We start from the raw sequence: 25,428 nt of genomic DNA on the forward strand, positions 1-25,428 counted from the left end.
AGAGGAGTGTGGAGGGTATGACAGTGGGCAGTATGTACAGGAGAGGAGTGTGGGGGGTATGACAGTGGGCAGTATGTACAGGAGAGGAGTGTGGAGGGTATGCCAGTGGGCAGTATGTACAGGAGAGGAGTGTGGAGGGTATGACAGTGAGCAGTATATACAGGGGAGGAGTGTGGAGGGTATGACAGTGGGCAATATGGACAGGAGAGGAGTGTGGAGGGTATGCCAGTGGGCAGTATGTACAGGAGAGGAGTGTGGAGGGTATGACAGTGAGCAGTATATACAGGGGAGGAGTGTGGAGGGTATGACAGTGGGCAATATGGAAAGGAGAGGAGTGTGGAGAGTACAGCAGCTTATTTTTATTTTATTATCAACAAATCATTCTATAACAACAATGAATAAAAAAAGCCCTCAATCTCTAGATTACATTCCAGTGTTGATGTGAGACTGTAAAGTTCATCATATACAGGGCTCAGTACAATCTGAGCCATCTAAAAGGTCTGAGCCTACAAGACTGAATAACATCCCGATCCCAGGTGGAAGATCCTTCTGTCCATCCTTTCACTGGGGAAGACAACCACGAAGATCCACATTTGCTTCTGCTATGGCAGTTCACTCAAAATTGTTTGTTGGTTGAACTGAGAAATAAAAAATGTAAAATGTTAGGTCCGATGTACAGTGCATTGAAAAAGTATTCCTACCCCTTGATACCTTCCACATTTTGTCATATCACAAGGGGCTCATAATTGTGAAGTGGAAGGAAAATGAAAAATGGTTTCCAACAATTTTGACAAACAAAAGTGTGGCAGTATTTGTATTCAACCCCCCGGAGTCAATACTTTGTAGGACCCCCTTTCTCTGCAATTCCAGCTGCAAGTCTTTTTGGGGATGTCTCTCCCAGCTTTGCACATCTAGAGAGGGACATTACTGCCCATTCTTCTTTGCAGAATTGCTCAAGCTGTGTCAGATTGGATGGAGAGCGTCTGTGAACAGCAATTTTCAAGTCTTTCCACAGATTCTCATTTGAATTTAGGTCTGGTCTATGACTGGGCTATTCTAACACGTGAATATGCTTTGATCTAAACCATTCCATTGTAGCTCTGGCTGGATGTTGGGTCGTTGTCCTGCTGGAAGGTGAACCTCCGCCCCGGTCTCAAGTCTTTTGCAGACTCTAACAGGTTTTCTTCTAACACTGCCCTGTATTTGGCTCCATCCATCTTCCCATCAACTCTGGTCATCTTACCTGTCCCTGCCGAAGAAAAGCATAACCACAGCATGATTTTGCCACCACCAAGTTTCAAAGTGGGGGATGGTGTGTTCAGGGTGGTGTGCAGTGTTCATTTTCCGTCACACATAGCGTTTTGTTTTTAGGCCAAAAAGTTAAATTTTGGTCTCATCTGACCAGAGCTCCTTCTTCCACATGTTTGCTGTGTTCCCCACATGGCTTCTCGCAAAGTGCAAATGGGACTTCTTATGGCTTTCTTCCAACAATGGCTTTCTTCTTCCCACTCTTGCATAAAAGTCAGATCTGTGGAGTGCATGACTAATAGCTGTCCTGTGGACAGATTCTCCCACCTGAGCTGTGGAGCTCTGCAGCTCCTCCAGAGTTATCATGGGCCTCTTGGCTGCTTCTCTGATTAATGTTCTGTCAGTTTAGGTGGATGGCCATGTTTTGGTAGGTTTGCAGTTGTGCCATACTCTTTCCATTTTCGGATGATGATTGATTGAACAGTGCTCCATGAGATGTTCAAAGCTTGGGATTTTTTTTATCACCTAAACCTGCTTTAAACTTATCCACAACTTTATCCCTGACCTGCCTGGTGTGTTCTTTGGCCTTCATGATGCTGTTTGTTCACTAATGTTCTCAAACCACTGAGGGCTTCACAGAGCAGATACAGTATGTTTATACTGAGATTACATTACACACAGGAGGACTCTATTTACTAATTAGGTGACTTCTGAAGGCAATTGGTTCCACTAGATTTTAGTTAGTGGTATCAGAGTAAAGGGGGCTGAATACAAATGCATGCTACACTTTTCAGATAATTATTTGTAAAAAATATTGAAAACCATTTTCATTTTCCTTCCACTTCACAATTATGTGCCACTTTGTGTTGGTTTATCACATTAAATCCCAATAAAATACATTTACATTTTTCGGTTGTAACATGACAAAATGTGGAAAATATCAAGGTGTTATGAATACTTTTTCAAGGCACTGTATTGCCTATTTTCTGGACGGAATTATATTGTCTCCCTACCCACCTGTGGTCATCCCCTGCCTTGACCCTAGCCTCCTTTTTGTCCATGCTAGCCTCCTGTTGTGTTTGTATACACTGCATAATTCAGTTCTTCTTTGGGGTAACTACAACTCACAGCATACCCTGCCGGTCAGATCCTCCAAGTATGGCACTGTGCAACTAGACATACCTGGTTGAGGGGTGCCACTGCTATGGAATTACATATTCTAGCATGCCTAGTCACCCTGTGCCGTACATACACAATCTGTATAAGGCTCTAAGAAATTTAAAAAAAATGGGGAGCAGCTGAGGATGGAGCAATTAGCTGGAAATTTAGTGGTAGAAGTTTATTCCATGAGATCTGCTCCCACGTTGTGTACTTACTATGCTTCTATACTTTCTACTACCGGTCCATGACTTGCACATACTTTATCATAAGTTCACGGACAGTAGGAAGGTCATGGTGGGACCACATGAAAACATTACTGTGACGAGAGTGACTTTGGGTGGGGGGCCCATGGGGCACAGCCCCCTTTGGAGAGGTAGGGAGATCCCTGTCTCGGCTCCTCATATTCCTCTTATGTGTAAGCCACCCTGTGCCTGTTAGGGGTACAGGGTGGAATGTCCTAGTATTGTGTGGACATGTATAGGTGGGGGTGTGGGGGTTGTTCATTGTTCACTGCCACATGCTGCATCCCATTGTTCTATTTGTCTTGCTTGCCAGCAAACTATTATGGGATGTATGTGTTCCTGTATTGACTACTGCCATGTGGTGTATCCCTTTGTTCTATTGTGTGTCTTGGTTTGGTGGGGGGTGTTTCCGGCAGCCCTTCCCCCTGATGGGACGGCCTGCTGATGTGTTTCCTGTTACTGGTTGTATTTCCCCGCCCTGTGTATACATCTTGTGTTTGTGTTAAAATAAAGAAGTTTACTTCCTGTCTTTCAAGCCTGGTGCTGTCTCGTCCTGTATTGCCAACGGTGGTGTCCATGGATAATGTTCAGACAGGGAAGCGGAAATACGCTAGCACAGTAGGGGTCCGGTTCCATTACAATTACTATGGAGCCCAAAGATCTGTAATTATTCCCATTGACACATGTACAATATTGAATAGTGGTGCCACTTGTTTCCATAGTGTGGTGGGGAGTGTAATCAGCATGTTGCAGTGTAGATGTGGACTATATGATGTGGATGGTGTCACTCTCCTTATAACTTACACGGCAGTATCCGCGTGCACTGACGCCTGCACTGGAAGCAGCACTTGTATGAGCCGGGACACTGGTCATCTCGGTGGCACTCATGAGGTAATGTTTGCTCGCTGTTACATAGGGCGGGCTCATATAAAGGACAAGAGCCAGACTTCACTGTGGAAATAAAATGAAATTCATTAGATCCGGAGGAAATGACCCAGAAGACATTTCAGAGGACAGCAGACATGTTAGTGCTCTTGTGTCAGGACCTTGGCAAGACCAGTACTTGATATCCACCAGCTAGGCTCCCAGACAGAACTGAAGTCCATCCTGCACCTTCACCTTTCGTGCTTTACACCCCGGTCCCACTGGATGTGAATCGGCATGCCATGCGATTTGCAAATCACATGCCAAATCAAAGCCTATTGTCCACAATTGGAGCAGTCATATCGGTGTGGTTCTGACTTGGTCGGAGCCACACCGAATTCTAAAGTAGTCAGATGTCTTGCAAGTCGCACCTGAAATCATCATGTCCCCTGAATTTGAAATCGTGCCACTTCACTGTAAGTTGCAAAATTTCTGGACTTGATGTGACCGGGGTGTTAATGAGTATGTCACTCCAACATTTCATATTCCAGATACGCTATATTGCCAAAAGTATTGGGCCCGCCCTCCAAATCATATGATTCAGGTGTTCCAATCCCCTCCATGGACACAGGTGTATAAAATCAAGCCCCTAGGCATGCAGACTGCTTCTACAAACATTTGTGAAAGAATGGGTCGCTCTCAGGAGCTCAGTGACTCCAAGCGTGGTCCCGTGATAGGTTGTCACCTGTGCAATAAGTCCATCCGTGACATTTCCTGACTACTAAATATTCCACGCTCAACTGTTAGTGGGGTTCAGGGGCGGACTGACCATTCGGGGCACTCAGGCACTGCCTGAGGGTCCCAGGTTAGTAGGGGGCTCCATGAGATGCCCCTATACCTTTCATAGGCTTTTTTGGGTGTGGTTAGAGTGTGGGTGAGGACACAGGGGACCCAATTTCCCCTATTACTACGCCACCCTCACCTAACTGCCGTTCTTCTTCCTACCACTCCATCCCCCACAGCCACTTCCTCCTGTACCACTACCCCCTCCCTCCTAGATTGTAAGCTCGAAAGAGTAGGGCCCTCTAACCCTCGTGTGCTGTTTGTTGTTGCTGTACTGTCTCATGTATTGTCCCCCCTCTATTGTACAGCGCTGAGCAAACCCTTTGGCGCTATATAAACTCGATGTAATGTAATGTAATGTATTACCCAGGGGCCCCATGAGTTGTCAGTCCGTCTCTGGTGGGATTATAACAAAGTGGAAGCAACTGGGAACAACAGCAACTCAGCCACCAAGTGGTAGGCCACGTCACATGACAGAGCGGGGTCAGCGCATGCTGAAGCACACAGTGCGCAGAAGTCACCAACTGTCTGCAGAGTCAATAGCTAAAGACCTCCAAACTTGGTGTGGCCTTCAGATGAGCCCAACAACAGTGCATAGAGAGCTTCATGGAATGGGTTTCCATGGCCGAGCAGCTGCATCCAAGCCTTACATCACCAAGTGCAATGCAAAGCATCGGATGCCGTGGTGTAAAGCATGCCGCCACTGGACTCCAGAGCAGTGGAGACGTGTTCTCTGGAGTGATCAATCATGATTCTCTGTCTGGCAATCCGATGGACGTGTCTGGGTTTGGTGGTTGCCAGGAAAACGGTACTTGCCTGACTGCATTGTACCAAGTGTAAAGTTTGGCGGAAGGGGGATTATGGTGTGGGGCTGTTTTTCAGGGATTGGGCTTGGCCCCTTAGTTCCAGTGAAGGGACCCCACATCAGAAAGTGCAAGGGAAAAGAGAATAGAGGGAGGAGGTGTAGGGTCATTGCCAGGGTCCCAGGGGTGTAAATCTACAATCTCCATCATAACTGCTGTATTAAGCTCTACTTTTGGTAGTCCCATGGAGGGAAAGCTTTATAGACATGTGCAGAACAAAAACATTTGTTTTGTTTCAATTCACTACCTAAGTAATTTTGTTTAATTAATTTCCTTTAATTTGTTTAATTAGTTTTCAGAATTTGTTTAATTTAATTTTTTTTTACTTTGAATCAAATTCAATTTAAACAATTGGCATTCAAATTCAAATGTATTCTATTTAATTTTGGAAGAGGGTTATATTATTTCTATTTTGTTCTATTGTTTTTTCTATTTTAATCAATTATTTTCTACTCTATTCTAATCTATTCAAATTAAATATATTCTATTTCAAATTTGAATTTCGGAAGACAGCTAAATTCTTTCTATTTTTTTCTATCCTATTGAATTCTATTCTATTATGCAATTCTTTTCTATGTTATTCTAAATTCAAATTTCAGAAGACAGCTATATTCTATTGTATTCTATTGTTTTTTTCTATTCTATTCTATTCAAATTCAAATTTATTCTATTCAAAATTTGAAATTCTGAATGCAGTTATATTGTTTCTATTTTATCCTATTCTATTGTCTTTCTATTCTAGTCTATTCTATTCTTTTATATTGTATTCTTTTCTATTATATTGATTTTCTATTCTATTCTTTTATTTTATTTTCTATTCTCTTCTATTCTCTTCTTTTATTTCCTTTTCTCTTCTCTTCTCTTCTCTAGTCTTCTTATACTATCAATTCTGTTCTTTTATGTTCTATTCTAATTCTTTTCGTTTTCAAGTTTGATTCGAATTTGAGTTGAATTCTATTCAAATTAGAATCTTGTCCGGATCTCGTTTTTTTGGATTCGTAACTATTGTAATTCTGAAATTCAAACATATCCGAATTTCTGAATAATGAAAAATTTGTCCTGATTTCGATTCAGAAACGAAATGAACCGTACATGTCTAAAGCTTTATACCTGCAATCTTGCTCTCAGGACTCTTGGAAATGAACACGGCAGATTAGAGTGCTGGAGGGTATAGCTTGCAGAGTGATGGGAGGAATTTCTGTGGGGCCTCAGTGTCACATTCTGCCATATGAAATACTGCTTATTATATCAGATTTACATTCACATCCAGGGGCGGACTAACAACTCATGGGGCCCCCAGGCAATAGGGGATCATGGGGCCCCTGTGTCCTTGCCCAAACTCAAAAAAGCCTATGAAAAAGGTACCAGGGGCATCTCATGGGGCCCCCTACTGACCCCGAGCCCTCGAGCAGTGTACGAGTTTCCAAATGGTCAGTCTGCCCCTGTTCACATCATTAGTCAAGCTCATCCCTCCTCTTCCCATACCTTTTAGTGTCATGAGACAGAGCTTGGTACAGCCAGATATGCAGCATTTCCTTCCTCCCTCACAGTCCTTGTCCGTAGTACACTGGGTTTGCTGTATCTCCCGTTTGGGTCCACATTTTGGGTAATCCACATTTAGAGGGCATTTAGGGGCTTCCACCACTATATACTCCGGCTCTGAAATCACAGAACAGTTTATAAGACCCATCATCACTGGAAGAGAACTCATGGTATATAGATTTCTTCATTGTCTACAGCAGCCTTTCACACAACTCAGTCTGAGGCACTTACTTAGAATGTTTTAGGTAACTTTGGGTTTGAAGGCTGTGCCGTATTTATAGAATTTCCCTCTATACAGATCAGTCAGAGCTCTCTCTAATGACTGTCTACATGTTAGATAGTACAGCTAGCATCTCTAATAAACACCAACCTGCAAATTCCAGCTGAAACTCTGCATGAAATGACATAACCAAGAGGAGGGATAAATCGTAAGGATCATTTCATTTTGATGTGAATAATCTGACGTATTGTAAACAGGTGCCAATGGTTTCCAAGGTTTTTCATCAAGTGGAATATTGACATTATAGTTGCTCCTCACATCCTCTATCCATGAGACAGTTACGGCCTGCTGGTTTCAATAGGCCTTCCTCAATGGTGAGAAGACCTTGCATGTGGGGACTATTCATTGGCTGGTAGGAGGAAACCACTCATTGCCATGCCACTGTTCTAGCATCTCATAATTTATCTCAGGTATTCTTGGGTGGAGTGATCTTCTGCCCCATGGTGCCTTTGTAGTCCTGGCCATGAAGTCACCACAAGGAGCAGCATATACAATGAATTGAACACTATTGAAGGGCACCGTTCTTCCCAATAAACAATGATAGGCACTATACTAATTAAATTGACCATTTAACACCAACGATGGAGCATTATTCCTACCACTGACCATTGGACACCAATGATGAGCAGTATATTCTTCTCACTGACAACTAAAAATCAGTTATGGAGCACCATTCTTTCTACTGACCACCAAACACCAATAAGGGGCGCACTATATTCTTCCCACTGACCACTGAATGCCAATGGCGAGACACCATTTTTCCAATTGACAAATGAACACCAAAAATGGGGCATCATTCCTCCCTCTGATAATTGAACACCAATAATGGGGCATAATTCCTCCCATTAACCTCTGAACACCAATAATGAGGCGCCATTCCTCCCACTGACTCCTGAGCACAAATAATATTTCACCATTCTTCCCACTTACCACCAAACACCAATTTTAGGGTGTTATTGCTCCCACTGACCACTGAACATCAATAATGGGCACCATTCTTCCCACTTACCACCAAACACCAATAATGAGGTGCCATTACTTCCATTGACCACTGAACCCCAATAAGGCGGCGCCATTCTCCCATCTAATCATCAAACACCAATATTGGGGTGTCATTACTCCCACTGACCAACAATAATGGGGCATAATTCCTTCCACTGATCACCAAGCACCAATTTTGGGGTGCCATTGCTCCCACTGACCACTAAACACCAATAAGGGGGCATCATTCTTCCCACTTCCCACCAAACACCAATAATAAGGTTCCATTAATCTCACTGACCACTAAAGACCACTAATGGGACACCATTCCTGCCACTGATCACAGAACACCAATTTTGGTCTGCCAGTGCTCCCATTGACCACTGAACCCCAATAATGCGGCACCATTCTTCCATCTGATCACCAAATGGGATGCCATTACTCCCACTGACCAATAATGGGACACCATTCCTCCCACTGATCACCAAACAAAAATTTTGGGGTGCCATTTCTCCCACTGAACACCAATAGTGGGGCACCATTCCTCCCACTGTTCAAACACCAATTTTGGGGTGCCATTGCTCCCAATGACCACTGAACACCAATAATGGGGCACCATTCCTCCCACTGATCATCAAACACCAATTTTGGGGTGCCATTGCTCCCACTGATCACCAAACCCCAATAATGTGGCACCATTCTTTCCATTTACCCCCGAACACCAATAATGGGGTGCCAGTACTCCCACTGACTACTGAACAACAATAATGGGGAACCATTCTTCCTACTTACCTACAGACACCAATAATAGGGAACCATTCCTTTTATTTATCCACTTAGCACCAAATACCAATAATGAGGCATTATGTCTCTGACTGACCACCGAACACCAATAATATCAGACCATTCCTCCCACTTACCACTGAACACCAATAATAGGGCATCATTCCTCCCACTTACAGTGGGGATCGAAAGTTTGGGCACCCCAGCTAAAAATTTGTATTAATGTGCATAAAGAAGCCAAGGAAAGATGGAAAAATCTCCAAAAGGCATCAAATTACAGATTAGACATTCTTATAATATGTCAACAAAAGTTAGATTTTATTTCCATCATTTACACTTTCAAAATAACAGAAAACAAAAAAATGGCGTCTGCAAAGGTTTGGGCACCCTGCAGAGTTAATATCTTGTACTGCCCCCTTTGGCAAGTATCACAGCTTGTAAACGCTTTTTGTAGCCAGCCAAGAGTCTTTCAATTCTTGTTTGAGGTATCTTTGCCCATTCTTCCTTACAAAAGTCTTCCAGTTCTTTGAGATTTCTGGGCTGTCTGTCACGCACTGCTCTTTTAAGGTCTATCCATAGATTTTCAATTATGTTGAGGTCAGGAGATTGTGAAGGCCATGGCAAAACCTTCAGTTTACGCCTCTTGATGTAATCTCCCGTGGATTTCGAGGTGTGTTTAGGATCATTATCCATTTGTAGAAGCCATCCTCTCTTTAACTTCAGCTTTTTCACAGATGGCATCAAGTTACCATCCAAAATTTGCTGAAATTTTATTGAAATCATTTTTCCTTCTACTCGTGAGATGTTCCCTGTGCCACTGGCTGCAACACAACCCCAAAGCATGATTGATCCAAACCCATGCTTAACAGTTGGACAGAGGTTCTTTTCATTAAATTCTGTGCCCCTTCTTCTCCAAACGTACCTTTGCTCATTCCAGCCAAAAAGTTCAATTTTAACCTCATCGATCCACAGAACTTGTTTCCAAAATGCATCAGGCTTGTCTATATGTTCATTTGCAAAGTTCAAACGATGATTTTTGTGGTGAGGATGTAGAAGTGGTTTTCTTCTGATGACTCTTCCATGAAGACCATATTTGTACAAGTATCTCTTTATAGTGGAATAGTGTACCACAACTCCAGTGTCTGCCGGATCTTTCTGGACGGATCGTGCAGTCAAACGTGGGTTTTGAATTGTTTTTCTCACAATCCTGCGAGCTGTTCTGTCTGATATTTTTCTTGGTTTTCCAGATCTTGCTTTATTTTCCACTGTTCCTGATGACTGCCATTTCTTAATTACATTTCGAACAGAGGATATTGACATCTGAAAACGCTTTGCTATCTTCTTATAGCCTTCTCCAGCTTTGTGAGCGTCAACTATTTTCAGTTTCAGTTTTCTACACAACTGCTTAGAAGAACCCATGGTGCTGATTGTTGGGGCAAGGTCAGATGAGTCTGGGCATTTAAAACCTTTGAGATTGACATCATCTGGTCTTCCCAGACGATCATTGAGAACAATCCATGACACTGGCAGGTCTCAGCTTGGCAAAGGGGGCAGTGCATGCTATAAATTCTGCAGGGTGCCCAAACTTTTGCAGACGCCATTTTTTTGTTTTCTGTTATTTTGAAAGTGTAAATGATGGAAATAAAATCTAACTTTTGTTGACATATTATAAGAATGTCTAATCTGTAATTTGATGCCTTTTGGAGATTTTTCCATCTTTCCTTGGCTTCTTTATGCACATTAATACAAATTTTTAGCTGGGGTGCCCAAACTTTCGATCCCCACTGTACCACTGAACACCAATATTAGGGCACCATTCCTCTCATCTACCACTGAACACCAATAATGGGGCATCATTCTTTCCACTTACCACCAAACACTAATAATGAGACACTATTCCTCCCCCAGGCCACCGAACACCAAAAAGATGGAATCTTTACTTCCACTCACCACAGATGCATTTATTATTTCTACTAATGGGGCAGTTTTTACGACCACTGAGCAATAACCTGGGAATATTTATCATTTAATTTGACCTCTTTTTTTTCTTTTACTCTCACTGGCCAATTGTTTATTATTACTAGCAACAGTCAAACCTCAAAACAATCTGATAGACAATGAACTGTCCTTAGTTTAAAAATTTGAGGATCTCTGAATGATAGTGTTCTTGGTCAGTTGAGCTGCCATGTTATTTTGGTTATAATATAGTATTTATTGCCAGGATAATACACTGTATGTTACCCTGGGATTTAGGATTAGGGTAATGGTTCAGATAGGTTGATCGGCTACATTACAGTTAATTGTTGGGTTCATTGGTCTGGTTGATTTTTACATTTAGGGTCAAACTTAACTCTGTAGGTTACACTGCAGTTAAAACCCTTTAAGTAAATATATTTTTTTGTGAAATAATTTAATTCATTTTATGTAATAAGTAGGTATTTCCCTACAAGGACTCTGGTGTATGGCACTACCTGAATGCGGCAAAGGGTCTGATTCCTAGGTTTTGGCATAGACCAGAGGCGCCGAGGGAGGAGGATTGGGTAGAGAGAACGAATCAGATATGTAAGATGGAGAAATTATAATATACGCAAGAAGACAAGATGGGGCTATTCTATAAGAAGTGGAGAAAATGGGAAGAATTTGTAGCGAGATATACGAAGTAGTAATGAGAAAGAAGAGGAAGTATTTGTATATACTATTTAGGAAAAGAGTAAATAGAATAATGCAGAGTGGGAGGGTTCATTAGTGGGGAGGGTGGGTACTCTGAGGGGGGTGGTGGGGTATTAGACAGGGGCCGGGGAGGTAACGGGAATAAAAGATAGGAAGAAAAGTAATTAATGGTTTGGAAAATGATTTTTGTATGAAAATAATGAAGAAATGTGTATTTTATATGGAAAATTAATAAATATTTAAATTAAAAAAGTAGGTATTTCCCTTTGATAAGTGTCTATTACATGGATACCAGATACTTTTTCATTCAATTTTTGCTGGCTCCGCCACCAAAAATAACCAAAACAATTTTCTAACATTGAAAATTAATATCCTTCCCCACATATAGAGAGAGTAGTAATTACTTCTACATTTTAGAGGTTTAAAAAAAGTAAAACAAAGTACATAAAGACACATGCCTCCCATCTGATATAAGAATCGGAGTATGCAGTAGAATATGATCACTCCCCAGACGCGTACAGGAGTCTCTGGTCAGACGAGTTATCAGTCTGCAGAGTGGAGAACATTTAAGAGGTCTGGAAATGGAATGTTTATAATCTCATGTGCTTCTGAACTACAAATTCCAGACACCTACCCTCCACCATTATACTGCAAGCAGCACAGTAAAACTATGACTTTGCTGTACAATGACATAAATCCTGGATGGATGACGGACACAGCACTTGGATATCTTTATAGAATCAGTATTGGTGCTGAAAGCCAAGAAATTTGGTGTTTATGGAGAAACCTGTATCACTAAGATAATGATGGGAGCCCATAGGAAGAGCATCATTGGGTCCCCTTGTTTTTCAGCCATTGGGGCCCATGCCAGTATAAAACAATAACCCAATAATGATATTTTTGCCCTCTTTGTATCCCAATCAGAGATCTCTGTCTTGACAAAACATCATACAGACAGAACAAAGTGCTCCACTGTTCCAGGGCCCCGAAGCACGTGCCCGGTCTGCTGGGACAACCATGCCTGGCACACCCATTGGCTAACTACTCACCATCCAGAAGGACTCTGGAGTAGACCAGAGAGGGCAGAACAAGAAGGACAATCACTGGGTTCATTATTGGTGCTGTGGATGTGTCTGTTGTCCCGTAGTATACAACAATGAGACAAACATTCTTCTTCATACAGGTGACACACTGACAGGAGGCCTGGGGGCCTGACAACCTTCCACCCCATAGATTCCTCAAGTAAATGTCACAGTCAGTGCAAGTGCAATGTGCTCAAAGGGAGTCTGTCACAGAACACCTGGGTGACTAGGCTGTGATGGAAGCAGTCTTTCGCTGTACCCCTTTGGTCTGGTAAACATACCATTAAAATCAATTTGTTATATTTGCTCAATAGATGTGTGGACAGGGCCACCCGCATGGCAGAGATGAAAGGGAACAGGACAAAACAAGCTATGTAAGGGTTTCTCTTTTTGTAAGTAATAATCTGCGGTTACAACAATGTGTTTTTCTTCCTTTACAGATCAATTTCATACAACAAAGCACTATATACATATACATATGCCAGTCACTAGGCAGCTGAAGAATGGAAGGCTTACGTACAAGGCAAGATTTTAAGCATGTAACCCTTAAATTTCAGAGGTGGCTTTCCTGAATGTGGATTCATATACTGTATGTGCGGTGTGGATTGAAGCTCATATTTCACATCTAATTGACTAAACCGAAAATCACGTTAACCGAGACGCTCATAAACCAAGGTGCTTAAAGATACACCTCAGGGCCCCTACCATTTCAAAATCCAATCCAATTTTATTAGAAGTTAATCCTAAGGTGCGTGATATATATAATGATCAGAAGAGATATATAGCCATTGAATACGACCGTTCAGAATATTATTAGTACCATGTGTGGGATAGTGATGCCTCCACTCTGTCCGGTTCGCCGGTCAAACATTCGAACCTACAGAATGTTCGACCGCGAACTTCAAACACAAACAATATACTGATGCGGTATCTTGCTGCACCTGAGTATGTGGTAAGATACCGCTCAGTTACTAAAATCTGAGTTACAGTATATTATGAAGTCATGCGGTATGTTAGTATGTTAGTAATGAACATTCATTCATGTTTCAGCTGTCAGTGGATTTTAAGGGGAACCAACCCAAAATTCATAAAAGAGCATGCAGCCTGGCAGGTCAGGAAAGGGAGGGTGAGCAAGTGCCCCCCCCGAACCAGACCAGGCTACATGCCCTCAACATGGGGGATACATTGGGGCAGGAGGGCTCCCCTCTCCAACGCAGCTTGTTTCCATTTTTATGGGGACAAGGGGCTCTTCCCCAGAACTGTGGCCAGTGTTTGTGGGGGTTTGTGGGCAGGAGATTATTGGAATCTGGAAGCCCCCTTTAACAAGGGGGCCCCCAGATCCCCCCCGCCCATATGAATGAGTATGCGGTACATGGTACCACTACCCATTCACAAGAAAAAGTGTAATGTAAAAAAAACAGTAGGCAGTATTTGACAAGTCCTTTATTAAAAATAAAAGTAAAAAAAAAATGTCCCCCCAAAGTAGTTCCAATGTCAATCACGATGCCCGCCGCCACCACCCAAAAAATGAAAAAAAAAAACCCTGCTACGTTTGTGACACTGAGCCTCGATGACAGTTCTTAAAGACTGTCATGATGTCACAAGGGGGGCGGGGTTCACCAATTCTTAAATAGTGTCATAACGTCATCCTGAGCTGTGATTGGCCAAAGCATTGCACCTGAGCTGTGGTCAGGTGCATTGCTTTGACCAATCACAATGCACTGTCAGGCGAACAGCCTGCCAAACGCCCGTACCATTCATGTGTTCAGCGAACACACGAACTGTCTATGTTTGAGTCAAACTTAGGTTCAACTCAAACATAGAGCCCAACACTACTACCGTTCAGAATATTATTGGTACCGTGCATGGGAGAAAGAAAGAAAGAAAGAAAAGAAAGAAAAGAAAGAAAGAAAGAAAGAAAGAAAGAAAGAAAGATCATATGAAGCCATTTATTATCAAATAGTTTGACAGAAATCACTAGAGATGAGCGAATCGAACCAGGCGAACCGGAATTCGATACGAATTTCAGGAAAATTTCGATTCGCGGCGAATCCGAACATTTGCCTACTTCGGGTGCGCGAATCGGATTTTTCCCGATCAGCCGGCAAAAGTGTCCCTGCAGAGAGCTCCGCTATTTCTGACATTTCTCTGACAGTTCCTTCACATGTACAGCGGTTGAAACATTGTATCTATTAGTTTCCATTTAGGATACAGATGTTTCAACCGCTGTACATGTGAAGAAGCTGTCAGAGAACTGTCAGAAATAGAGGAACTCTGCACATACACTTTTTGCCGGTTTGGAATTCTTATTTTCATCCTACTTCTTCTTATTCTTCTTCTTTTTCTTCATCCTCATCCTCATCCTCAGAAGAAGAAGAAGAGGATGAGGATGAGGATGAAGAAGAAGAAGAAGAAGTAGGATGAAAATAAGAATAATTCCAAGCCGGCAAAAAGTGTATCTGCAGAGCTCCTCTAAGTGTATCTGCAGAATAGAGGAGCTCTGCAGATACACTTTTTGCCGGCTTGGAATTATTCTTATTTTCATCCTACTTCTTCTTCTTCCTCTTCATCCTCTTCTTCTTCTTCTGAGGATGAGGATGAAGAAGAAGAAGAAGAAGAAGAATAAGTAGGATGAAAATAAGAATAATTCCAAGCCGGCAAAAAGTGTATCTGCAGAGCTCCTCTATTCTGCAGATACACTTAGAGGAGCTCTGCAGATACACTTTTTGCCGGCTTGGAATTAATCTTATTTTCATCCTACTTCTTCTTCTTCTTCTTCTTCATCCTCATCCTCATCCTCAGAAGAAGAAGAAGAGGATGAGGACGAAGAAGAAGAAGTAGGATGAAAATAAGAATAATTCCAAGCCGGCAAAAAGTGTATCTGCAGAGCTCCTCTATTCTGCAGATACACTTAGAGGAGCTCTGCAGATACACTTTTTGCCGGCTTGGAATTAATCTTATTTTCATCCTACTTCTTCTTCTTCTTCTTCTTCTTCATCCTCATCCTCAGAAGAAGAAGAGGATGAGGATGAGGATGAAGAAGAAGAAGAATAAGAAGTAGGATGAAAATAAGATTAATTCCAAGCCGGCAAAAAGTGTATCTGCAGAGCTCCTCTAAGTGTATCTGCAGAATGTCATTTATGGAAACAAATAGATACAATGTTTCAACCGCTGTATGGAGTGAGTGTCCCAGAACTGTCAGAAATAGCCTATTTCTGACAGTTCTGGGACATTCACTCCATACAGCGGTTGAAACCGCTGTATGGAGTGAATTAGAGATGAGCGAATCGAAGTATCCGAAGTGGAATTCGAGTCGAATATCTGAAAAATTTTTCAGATCGAAATTTTTCAGAAAATGGCGGCTGACATGTGCGGCGACGGAGCGGGGATGTCTGGGAAGGCGCGCAGACAAGGCGCGCTGCCCCATAATGCATTCCTCAACGACATGTGATCGCATCAGCCAATCAGCAGCCAGCCAGCCAGCACTGTGTAATGGTCGAGGTATATATAGCGGCCATTTTGGAATTCTTCATTTGCCTGCAGTCATTGAACAGAGGCAGACCGCTCTGTACTAGGGACAGGGACAGAGTTAGGGCCACAGAAACGAGAATTGGGGACAGAGAAAAGTTACTTAGGGACAGAGAACCATTACTCAGGGACACAGACTTGTTAATGAGGGCCACAGAATCGTTATTTAGGGACAAAGAAACGCTAGTTAGGGCCACAGAATTCATACTCAGGGACAGACAGAATTGTTACTCAGTGCCAGAGAATTGTTACTTAGGGCCACAGAAACGTTATTAGGGCCACAGAATTTTTACTCAGGGACAGACAGAATTGTTACTGAGTGCCAGAGAATTGTTACTCAGGGACAGACAGAATTGTTACTGAGTGCCAGAGAATTGTTACTCAGGGCCACAGAATTCAGACTCAGGGACAGACAGAATTGTTACTCAGGGACAGACAGAATTGTTACTGAGTGCCAGAGAATTGTTACTCAGGGACAGACAGAATTGTTACTGAGTGCCAGAGAATTGTTACTCGCACAGACACAAAATTGTTACTCGCACAGACACAGAATTGTTACTCGCACAGACACAGAATTGTTACTCGCACAGACACAGAATTGTTACTCAGGGCCACAGAATTCATACTCAGGGACAGACAGAATTGTTACTGAGTGCCAGAGAATTGTTACTCAGGGACAGACAGAATTGTTACTGAGTGCCAGAGAATTGTTACTCGCACAGACACAAAATTGTTACTCGCACAGACACAGAATTGTTACTCAGGGCCACAGAATTCATACTCAGGGACAGACAGAATTGTTACTGAGTGCCAGAGAATTGTTACTCAGGGACAGACAGAATTGTTACTGAGTGCCAGAGAATTGTTACTCGCACAGACACAAAATTGTTACTCGCACAGACACAGAATTGTTGCACAGACACAGAATTGTTACTCGCACAGACACAGAATTGTTACTCAGGGCCACAGAATTCATACTCAGGGACAGACAGAATTGTTACTCAGGGACAGACAGAATTGTTACTGAGTGCCAGAGAATTGTTACTCAGGGACAGACAGAATTGTTACTGAGTGCCAGAGAATTGTTACTCGCACAGACACAAAATTGTTACTCGCACAGACACAGAATTGTTACTCGCACAGACACAGAATTGTTACTCGCACAGACACAGAATTGTTACTCAGGGCCACAGAATTCATACTCAGGGACAGACAGAATTGTTACTCAGGGACAGACAGAATTGTTACTGAGTGCCAGAGAATTGTTACTCAGGGACAGACAGAATTGTTACTGAGTGCCAGAGAATTGTTACTCAGGGACAGACAGAATTGTTACTGAGTGCCAGAGAATTGTTACTCGCACAGACACAAAATTGTTACTCGCACAGACACAGAATTGTTACTCGCACAGACACAGAATTGTTACTCAGGGCCACAGAATTCATACTCAGGGACAGACAGAATTGTTACTCAGGGACAGACAGAATTGTTACTGAGTGCCAGAGAATTGTTACTCAGGGACAGACAGAATTGTTACTGAGTGCCAGAGAATTGTTACTCAGGGACAGACAGAATTGTTACTGAGTGCCAGAGAATTGTTACTCGCACAGACACAAAATTGTTACTCGCACAGACACAGAATTGTTACTCGCACAGACACAGAATTGTTACTCGCACAGACACAGAATTGTTACTCGCACAGACACAGAATTGTTACTCAGGGCCACAGAATTCATACTCAGGGACAGACAGAATTGTTACTCAGGGACAGACAGAATTGTTACTGAGTGCCAGAGAATTGTTACTCAGGGACAGACAGAATTGTTACTGAGTGCCAGAGAATTGTTACTCGCACAGACACAAAATTGTTACTCGCACAGACACAGAATTGTTACTCGCACAGACACAGAATTGTTACTCGCACAGACACAGAATTGTTACTCAGGGCCACAGAATTCATACTCAGGGACAGACAGAATTGTTACTCAGGGACAGACAGAATTGTTACTGAGTGCCAGAGAATTGTTACTCAGGGACAGACAGAATTGTTACTGAGTGCCAGAGAATTGTTACTCGCACAGACACAGAATTGTTACTCGCACAGACACAGAATTGTTACTCGCACAGACACAGAATTGTTACTCGCACAGACACAGAATTGTTACTCGCACAGACACAGAATTGTTACTCAGGGCCACAGAATTCATACTCAGGGACAGACAGAATTGTTACTCAGGGACAGACAGAATTGTTACTGAGTGCCAGAGAATTGTTACTCAGGGACAGACAGAATTGTTACTGAGTGCCAGAGAATTGTTACTCAGGGACAGACAGAATTGTTACTGAGTGCCAGAGAATTGTTACTCGCACAGACACAAAATTGTTACTCGCACAGACACAGAATTGTTACTCAGGGCCACAGAATTCATACTCAGGGACAGACAGAATTGTTACTCAGGGACAGACAGAATTGTTACTGAGTGCCAGAGAATTGTTACTCAGGGACAGACAGAATTGTTACTGAGTGCCAGAGAATTGTTACTCAGGGACAGACAGAATTGTTACTGAGTGCCAGAGAATTGTTACTCGCACAGACACAAAATTGTTACTCGCACAGACACAAAATTGTTACTCGCACAGACACAGAATTGTTACTCGCACAGACACAGAATTGTTACTCGCACAGACACAGAATTGTTACTCAGGGCCACAGAATTCATACTACTCAGGGACAGACAGAATTGTTACTGAGTGCGAGAGAATTGTTACTCAGGGACAGACAGAATTGTTACTGAGTGCCAGAGAATTGTTACTCAGGGACAGACAGAATTGTTACTGAGTGCCAGAGAATTGTTACTCAGGGACAGACAGAATTGTTACTGAGTGCCAGAGAATTGTTACTCGCACAGACACAAAATTGTTACTCGCACAGACACAGAATTGTTACTCGCACAGACACAGAATTGTTACTGAAGGCCACAGAACTGTTACTTAGGGCCACAGAATTGTTACTCGCACAGACACAGAATTGTTACTCGCACAGACACAGAACTGTTACTGAGGGCCACAGAACTGTTACTTAGGGCCACAGAATTGTTACTCGCACAGACACAGAATTGTTACTCAGGGACACAGAATTGTTACTCAGGGACACCTAATCGTTGAATTAAAGAGTATGTCAGACAACATGCAGAGGAGTGGCAGAGGAGGCAATGTTTTAGGAGCGAGCAGACGTGGCAGCAGAGGAAGGGGTCGAGGCAGCAGTATTCGCAGCCAGAGGCCAGTGCTCCCGGTGTCATCCAGCGGTCGTGTCTCCACCGACAACCCTGCCGTCATTGATTGGTTGGCTCGGTCGTCTTCCTCTTCCCAGGTCACCTCTGACACCTACAGCCAACGGTCGGTGGGTACGTCAGACACAACCGTTAGTTGGCATGGCCCGGGAGCAAGCCCACTGAAATCACGTGTCCTCTACCTGCCCCTGTCCTTTGCTGTTCCCTCACCAAGCGAAGTATCGCATGCTGTGGGCTCAGCCCCACTGTACAGTGAGGAAGAGCTAACAGAGGGCGGTCAGGAACGGGGGGAGACATCGGCCTTTTCAGCAGCCAAGCGAACAAGTACTGGCGAGGAGAGTGGCTCGGTAGCCGGTCTAGAGACAGGTCTGTCTCCTGACCCAGACGCAGCCGAGGGGGCTAGTAGTGAGGCGGAGACCGTACTTGATGATGAGGAGGTTGATCGCACTTGGCTGCCTCGTCGTCATCAGGCAATTTCTTCCGCATCATCAGGAGAAGAGGGTGCCAGCTTGGCAGCGAGCGAAACAGTCGGTGGGTTGCCCAGGAGGCAGCAGGGTCGCATCAGTGTCAGTGGAGCCAAACGTCCACGGAGTAGAGCACCAGCTCCACTGCAGCCTACCACCACGGCCAGTAGTGGTGCCGGTGCGCACGGAGGAAGTAGCAGTCAGCCAGTGAAGAGTAGCGGGGGCAAAGTTTCCTACTCGGTGGTGTGGCAATTTTTCGTCAAGCCGCCCGAGGAAGTAAACGTAGCCGTATGTCGACTATGTGGCCAGAAATGCAAGCGTGGCCAGGGGGCCCATGTTGGGACTACAGCGTTGCGTCAGCATATGCAGCGTCACCATTCGGTGGCCTGGGAAAACCGTGATAAAGATATGGCGGTTCTGCCTGCCCCAGCCCCCGCTCCATCACCCGCTCCGTTACTTGCTCCGTCACCCGACGTCGTCAATCACCCTCTATCAGCCAGTCAAGGCTCCAACACCTCTGCTGAGGGGAGTTGTCGCTCGTTGGCATCTTCCGCTCGTTCAGATGCTCCTTCTCCTGCTACTCCTCTTCTCGGATTCCGTCAACAGTCTTTCTTGGAATCCGTATCCAAGAGACAACAGTTTGCGAGCACGCACCCGACGGTGCAAAAGCTGAACGTCCTCCTGTCCAAGTTGCTGGTGCTGCAGTCCCTCCCTTTCCAACTGGTGGACTCAGCACCTTTCCGAGAAATGATGGCTTGTGCCGCGCCGCGGTGGAGAGTGCCAAGCCGTCATTTCTTTGCCCAAAAGGCAGTGCCAGCCCTGCATTCACATGTAGAAGAGATGGTGGGCCAGTCTTTGAGCATGTCGGTCTCTGCCAAAGTGCACGGCAGCGCCGACGTGTGGAGCTGTAACTACGGTCAGGGACAGTACATGTCATTTACGGCCCACTGGGTGAACGTGGTGCCGGCACAGCCACACCAGCAACTTGGACAGGTCACGACGCTTTTGCCTCCACGTTTGCACGTCCTTGGTCCAGCAAGCATGTCCGCCTCTACCACCTCTTTTTCCGCCGTGTCCTCAGCCGCCACCCCCGTGCCAAGTCCCATTACCCGACCGGCATATCACATGTGCAGGGCGCAACGGTGTCACGCTGTGCTGCACCTGGTATGCCTTGGCGAACGTAGTCACACAGGGGAGGAACTTCTGAGTGTAATGAACAGAGAAATCGACAGATGGCTGTCTCCGCGCAAACTGAAAATCGGAACCATGTTGACTGACAACGGAAAGAACATGGTGTCTGCTCTGCGTCAAGGAAGGTTGTGCCATGCGCCATGCATGGCTCACGTGTTCAATCTGGTTGTCAAGCGGTTCCTAAAATCCACCATCCCACTGCAAGACATCCTTAAAATGTCACGTAAACTGTGCATGCATTTCAGCTATTCCTACACCGCAAAGAACACCCTCATTGAGCTGCAGCGGCAGAACGGAATTCCACAGCATCGCCTGATCTGCGACGTTGCAACAAGGTGGAATTCAACCCTACACATGTTAGACCGCCTTTACGAGCAGCGAAAGGCCATCACCGATTTCCTGATGTTACAAGCGGATAAAGGTACTCCCCTGTGTAACTTAGATGTCAGCCATTGGCAGCTCATGCGTGACACCTGCCGCTTGCTCAGGCCCTTTGAGGAGGCCACGCTATTCGTGAGTCGGCAGGACTATGGGATGAACGACGTCATTCCTCTGTTGCACGTCCTGGAACAAATGCTGTTAACAATGGCTGGTCAGGGTGCGGTAGACGTGGCGCACAGATCTCAACGCCACATGACCCCTGTGGGGGCAGGACAGGAAGAAGAGGAGGAGGTAGAGGAGGACATTTGTGCTCAGGAATTATTGAGTGAAATGGGTGGTTTTTCCACTCAGCGGACAGGAGTGGAGGAGCAGGAGCATCTGGGAGAGGAGGAGGAGGAGGAGACAGAGGACCCAGACGCACCGTGGCAGTATGCTGTGGAGATGGAGGCAGGGAGTCCCTCGCATTCCTTGGCACAAATGGCCCATAGCATGCTCGGTTGCTTGCGTAGCGACAGCCGAATAATAACCATCAGACAGAGGGATGACTTTTGGCTGTCCACCTTGTTGGACCCTCGCTACCGGTCCAAAATGGTGGCCTTTTTCACACCTGCTGAGAGGGAGGCCAAAATTACGTACTATAAAAACCACCTATGTAGTCAGTTGGTCTCTGCCTTTGTGCGCCAACGTCCATCCTCAGACACTGTGGGCCCTGTGCGCTCGCGTTCCGCTGGTATGGCAGCAGGGGAGGGGTGGGGTGGTAGGAGCAGTGGCAGCTCCACCAGCAGCGGCTGCCTCAGTCTGCAGTCGATGATGAGTAGCTTTCTTCACCAGCGCAGTGAGGAAACTACTAACCAGCCGCAGCAGCAGCAGCAGCATCAGGTGGACCTGGAGCAGGAGCTCAAACAACAGGCTTGGGCCTACTTGGACAGCACCCTGCCAACCGAGGTAGACAATCCCCTTGACTACTGGGCAACGAAACTTGACCTTTGGCCCCAACTAGCTGAATTTGCCCTTGAAAGGCTGTCATGCCCGGCCAGTAGCGTGGCATCGGAGCGCGGGTTTAGTGCGGCAGGAGGTATTGTAACTCCGCGGAGGACACGACTGTCCACCCAAAGTGTGGAGAGACTCACGTTTGTGAAAATGAATCAGGCGTGGATTAGTCTGGATTTCAAACCACCAGTTCCTGACACAACTGACTAAATCCGCCATGAATCATGCCTCAAACATGTGCCACTTTCAGGTCTCCTCACACACTGCTGGTGTGTTGAATTTTTTGACATAGGGTGCTGGCAGATTACGGGCCTCCTATAGCTGCTGCCAGGCCCCTAATCTGCCATAGGCCCCTATATACCACCTCCTCCTGCTGCTGCCAGGTCCAGAGTCTCTCATGGGTCCCTGTACGGCCTCCCATTGCTGCTGTCTCCATCGCCACACTCTGCTGCCATGTGCCACTTTCAGGTCTCTTTACACTTTAGTTGTGTTTAATTTTTTGACATAGGGTGCAGGCAGATTACGGGCCTCACATAGCTGCTGCCAGGCCCCTAATCTGCCATGGGCCCCTATATACCGCCTCCTCATGCTGCTGCCAAGTCTAGAGTCTCTCATGGGTCCCTGTACGGCCTCCCATTGCTGCTGTCTCCATCGCCACACTCTGCTGCCATGTGCCACTTTCAGGTCTCTTCACACTGCTGGTGTGTTTAATTTTTTGACATAGGGTGCAGGCAGATTACGGGCCTCACATAGCTGCTGCCAGGCCCCTAATCTGCCATGGGCCCCTATATACCGCCTCCTCATGCTGCTGCCAAGTCTAGAGTCTCTCATGGGTCCCTGTACGGCCTCCCATTGCTGCTGTCTCCATCGCCACACTCTGCTGCCATGTGCCACTTTCAGGTCTCTTCACACTGCTGGTGTGTTTAATTTTTTTAAAATAGGGTGCTGCAAGATAACGGGCCTCACATAGCTGCTGCCAGGCCCCTAATCTGCCATGGGCCCCTATATACCGCCTCCTCATGCTGCTGCCAAGTCTAGAGTCTCTCATGGATCCCTGTACGGCCTCCCATTGCTGCTGTCTCCATCGCCACACTCTGCTGCCATGTGCCACTTTCAGGTCTCTTCACACTGCTGGTGTGTTTAATTTTTTTAAAATAGGGTGCTGCAAGATAACGGGCCTCACATAGCTGCTGCCAGGCCCCTAATCTGCCATGGGCCCCTATATACCGCCTCCTCATGCTGCTGCCAAGTCTAGAGTCTCTCATGGATCCCTGTACGGCCTCCCATTGCTGCTGTCTCCATCGCCACACTCTGCTGCCATGTGCCACTTTCAGGTCTCTTCACACTGCTGGTGTGTTTAATTTTTTTAAAATAGGGTGCTGCAAGATAACGGGCCTCACATAGCTGCTGCCAGGCCCCTAATCTGCCATGGGCCCCTATATACCGCCTCCTCATGCTGCTGCCAAGTCTAGAGTCTCTCATGGGTCCCTGTACGGCCTCCCATTGCTGCTGTCTCCATCGCCACACTCTGCTGCCATGTGCCACTTTCAGGTCTCTTCACACTGCTGGTGTGTTTAATTTTTTGACATAGGGTGCAGGCAGATTACGGGCCTCACATAGCTGCTGCCAGGCCCCTAATCTGCCATGGGCCCCTATATACCGCCTCCTCATGCTGCTGCCAAGTCTAGAGTCTCTCATGGGTCCCTGTACGGCCTCCCATTGCTGCTGTCTCCATCGCCACACTCTGCTGCCATGTGCCACTTTCAGGTCTCTTCACACTGCTGGTGTGTTTAATTTTTTGACATAGGGTGCAGGCAGATTACGGGCCTCACATAGCTGCTGCCAGGCCCCTAATCTGCCATGGGCCCCTATATACCGCCTCCTCATGCTGCTGCCAAGTCTAGAGTCTCTCATGGGTCCCTGTACGGCCTCCCATTGCTGCTGTCTCCATCGCCACACTCTGCTGCCATGTGCCACTTTCAGGTCTCTTCACACTGCTGGTGTGTTTAATTTTTTGACATAGGGTGCAGGCAGATTACGGGCCTCACATAGCTGCTGCCAGGCCCCTAATCTGCCATGGGCCCCTATATACCGCCTCCTCATGCTGCTGCCAAGTCTAGAGTCTCTCATGGGTCCCTGTACGGCCTCCCATTGCTGCTGTCTCCATCGCCACACTCTGCTGCCATGTGCCACTTTCAGGTCTCTTCACACTGCTGGTGTGTTTAATTTTTTTAAAATAGGGTGCTGCAAGATAACGGGCCTCACATAGCTGCTGCCAGGCCCCTAATCTGCCATGGGCCCCTATATACCGCCTCCTCATGCTGCTGCCAAGTCTAGAGTCTCTCATGGATCCCTGTACGGCCTCCCATTGCTGCTGTCTCCATCGCCACACTCTGCTGCCATGTGCCACTTTCAGGTCTCTTCACACTGCTGGTGTGTTTAATTTTTTTAAAATAGGGTGCTGCAAGATAACGGGCCTCACATAGCTGCTGCCAGGCCCCTAATCTGCCATGGGCCCCTATATACCGCCTCCTCATGCTGCTGCCAAGTCTAGAGTCTCTCATGGGTCCCTGTACGGCCTCCCATTGCTGCTGTCTCCATCGCCACACTCTGCTGCCATGTGCCACTTTCAGGTCTCTTCACACTGCTGGTGTGTTTAATTTTTTTAAAATATGGTGCTGCAAGATAACGGGCCTCACATAGCTGCTGCCAGGCCCCTAATCTGCCATGGGCCCCTATATACCGCCTCCTCATGCTGCTGCCAAGTCTAGAGTCTCTCATGGATCCCTGTACGGCCTCCCATTGCTGCTGTCTCCATCGCCACACTCTGCTGCCATGTGCCACTTTCAGGTCTCTTCACACTGCTGGTGTGTTTAATTTTTTTAAAATAGGGTGCTGCAAGATAACGGGCCTCACATAGCTGCTGCCAGGCCCCTAATCTGCCATGGGCCCCTATATACCGCCTCCTCATGCTGCTGCCAAGTCTAGAGTCTCTCATGGGTCCCTGTACGGCCTCCCATTGCTG

At 45.6% G+C, this 25,428-nt stretch overlaps 1 protein-coding gene across 1 annotated transcript; it reads right to left on the reverse strand.

Moving 5' to 3' along the window:
• Positions 1–337: 337 nt before the first annotated feature.
• On the reverse strand, positions 338–12,660 carry LOC149438572 (antileukoproteinase-like). The gene is made up of 4 exons (XM_089659692.1): positions 12,527–12,660; positions 6,707–6,880; positions 3,456–3,602; positions 338–638 (listed from the first exon to the last, which is right to left on the reverse strand). Exons 1-4 carry the CDS (start codon positions 12,654–12,656, stop codon positions 613–615), a joined length of 477 nt encoding a protein of 158 aa, XP_089515818.1. The 5' UTR covers positions 12,657–12,660; the 3' UTR covers positions 338–612.
• Between the last annotated feature and the right edge of the window lie 12,768 nt (positions 12,661–25,428).

The sequence above is a fragment of the Staurois parvus genome, unplaced genomic scaffold, assembly GCF_062004578.1.
Source record: "Staurois parvus isolate SC_StPar_1 unplaced genomic scaffold, SC_StPar_1.0 ptg001181l, whole genome shotgun sequence".
NCBI lineage: Eukaryota > Metazoa > Chordata > Amphibia > Anura > Ranidae > Staurois > Staurois parvus.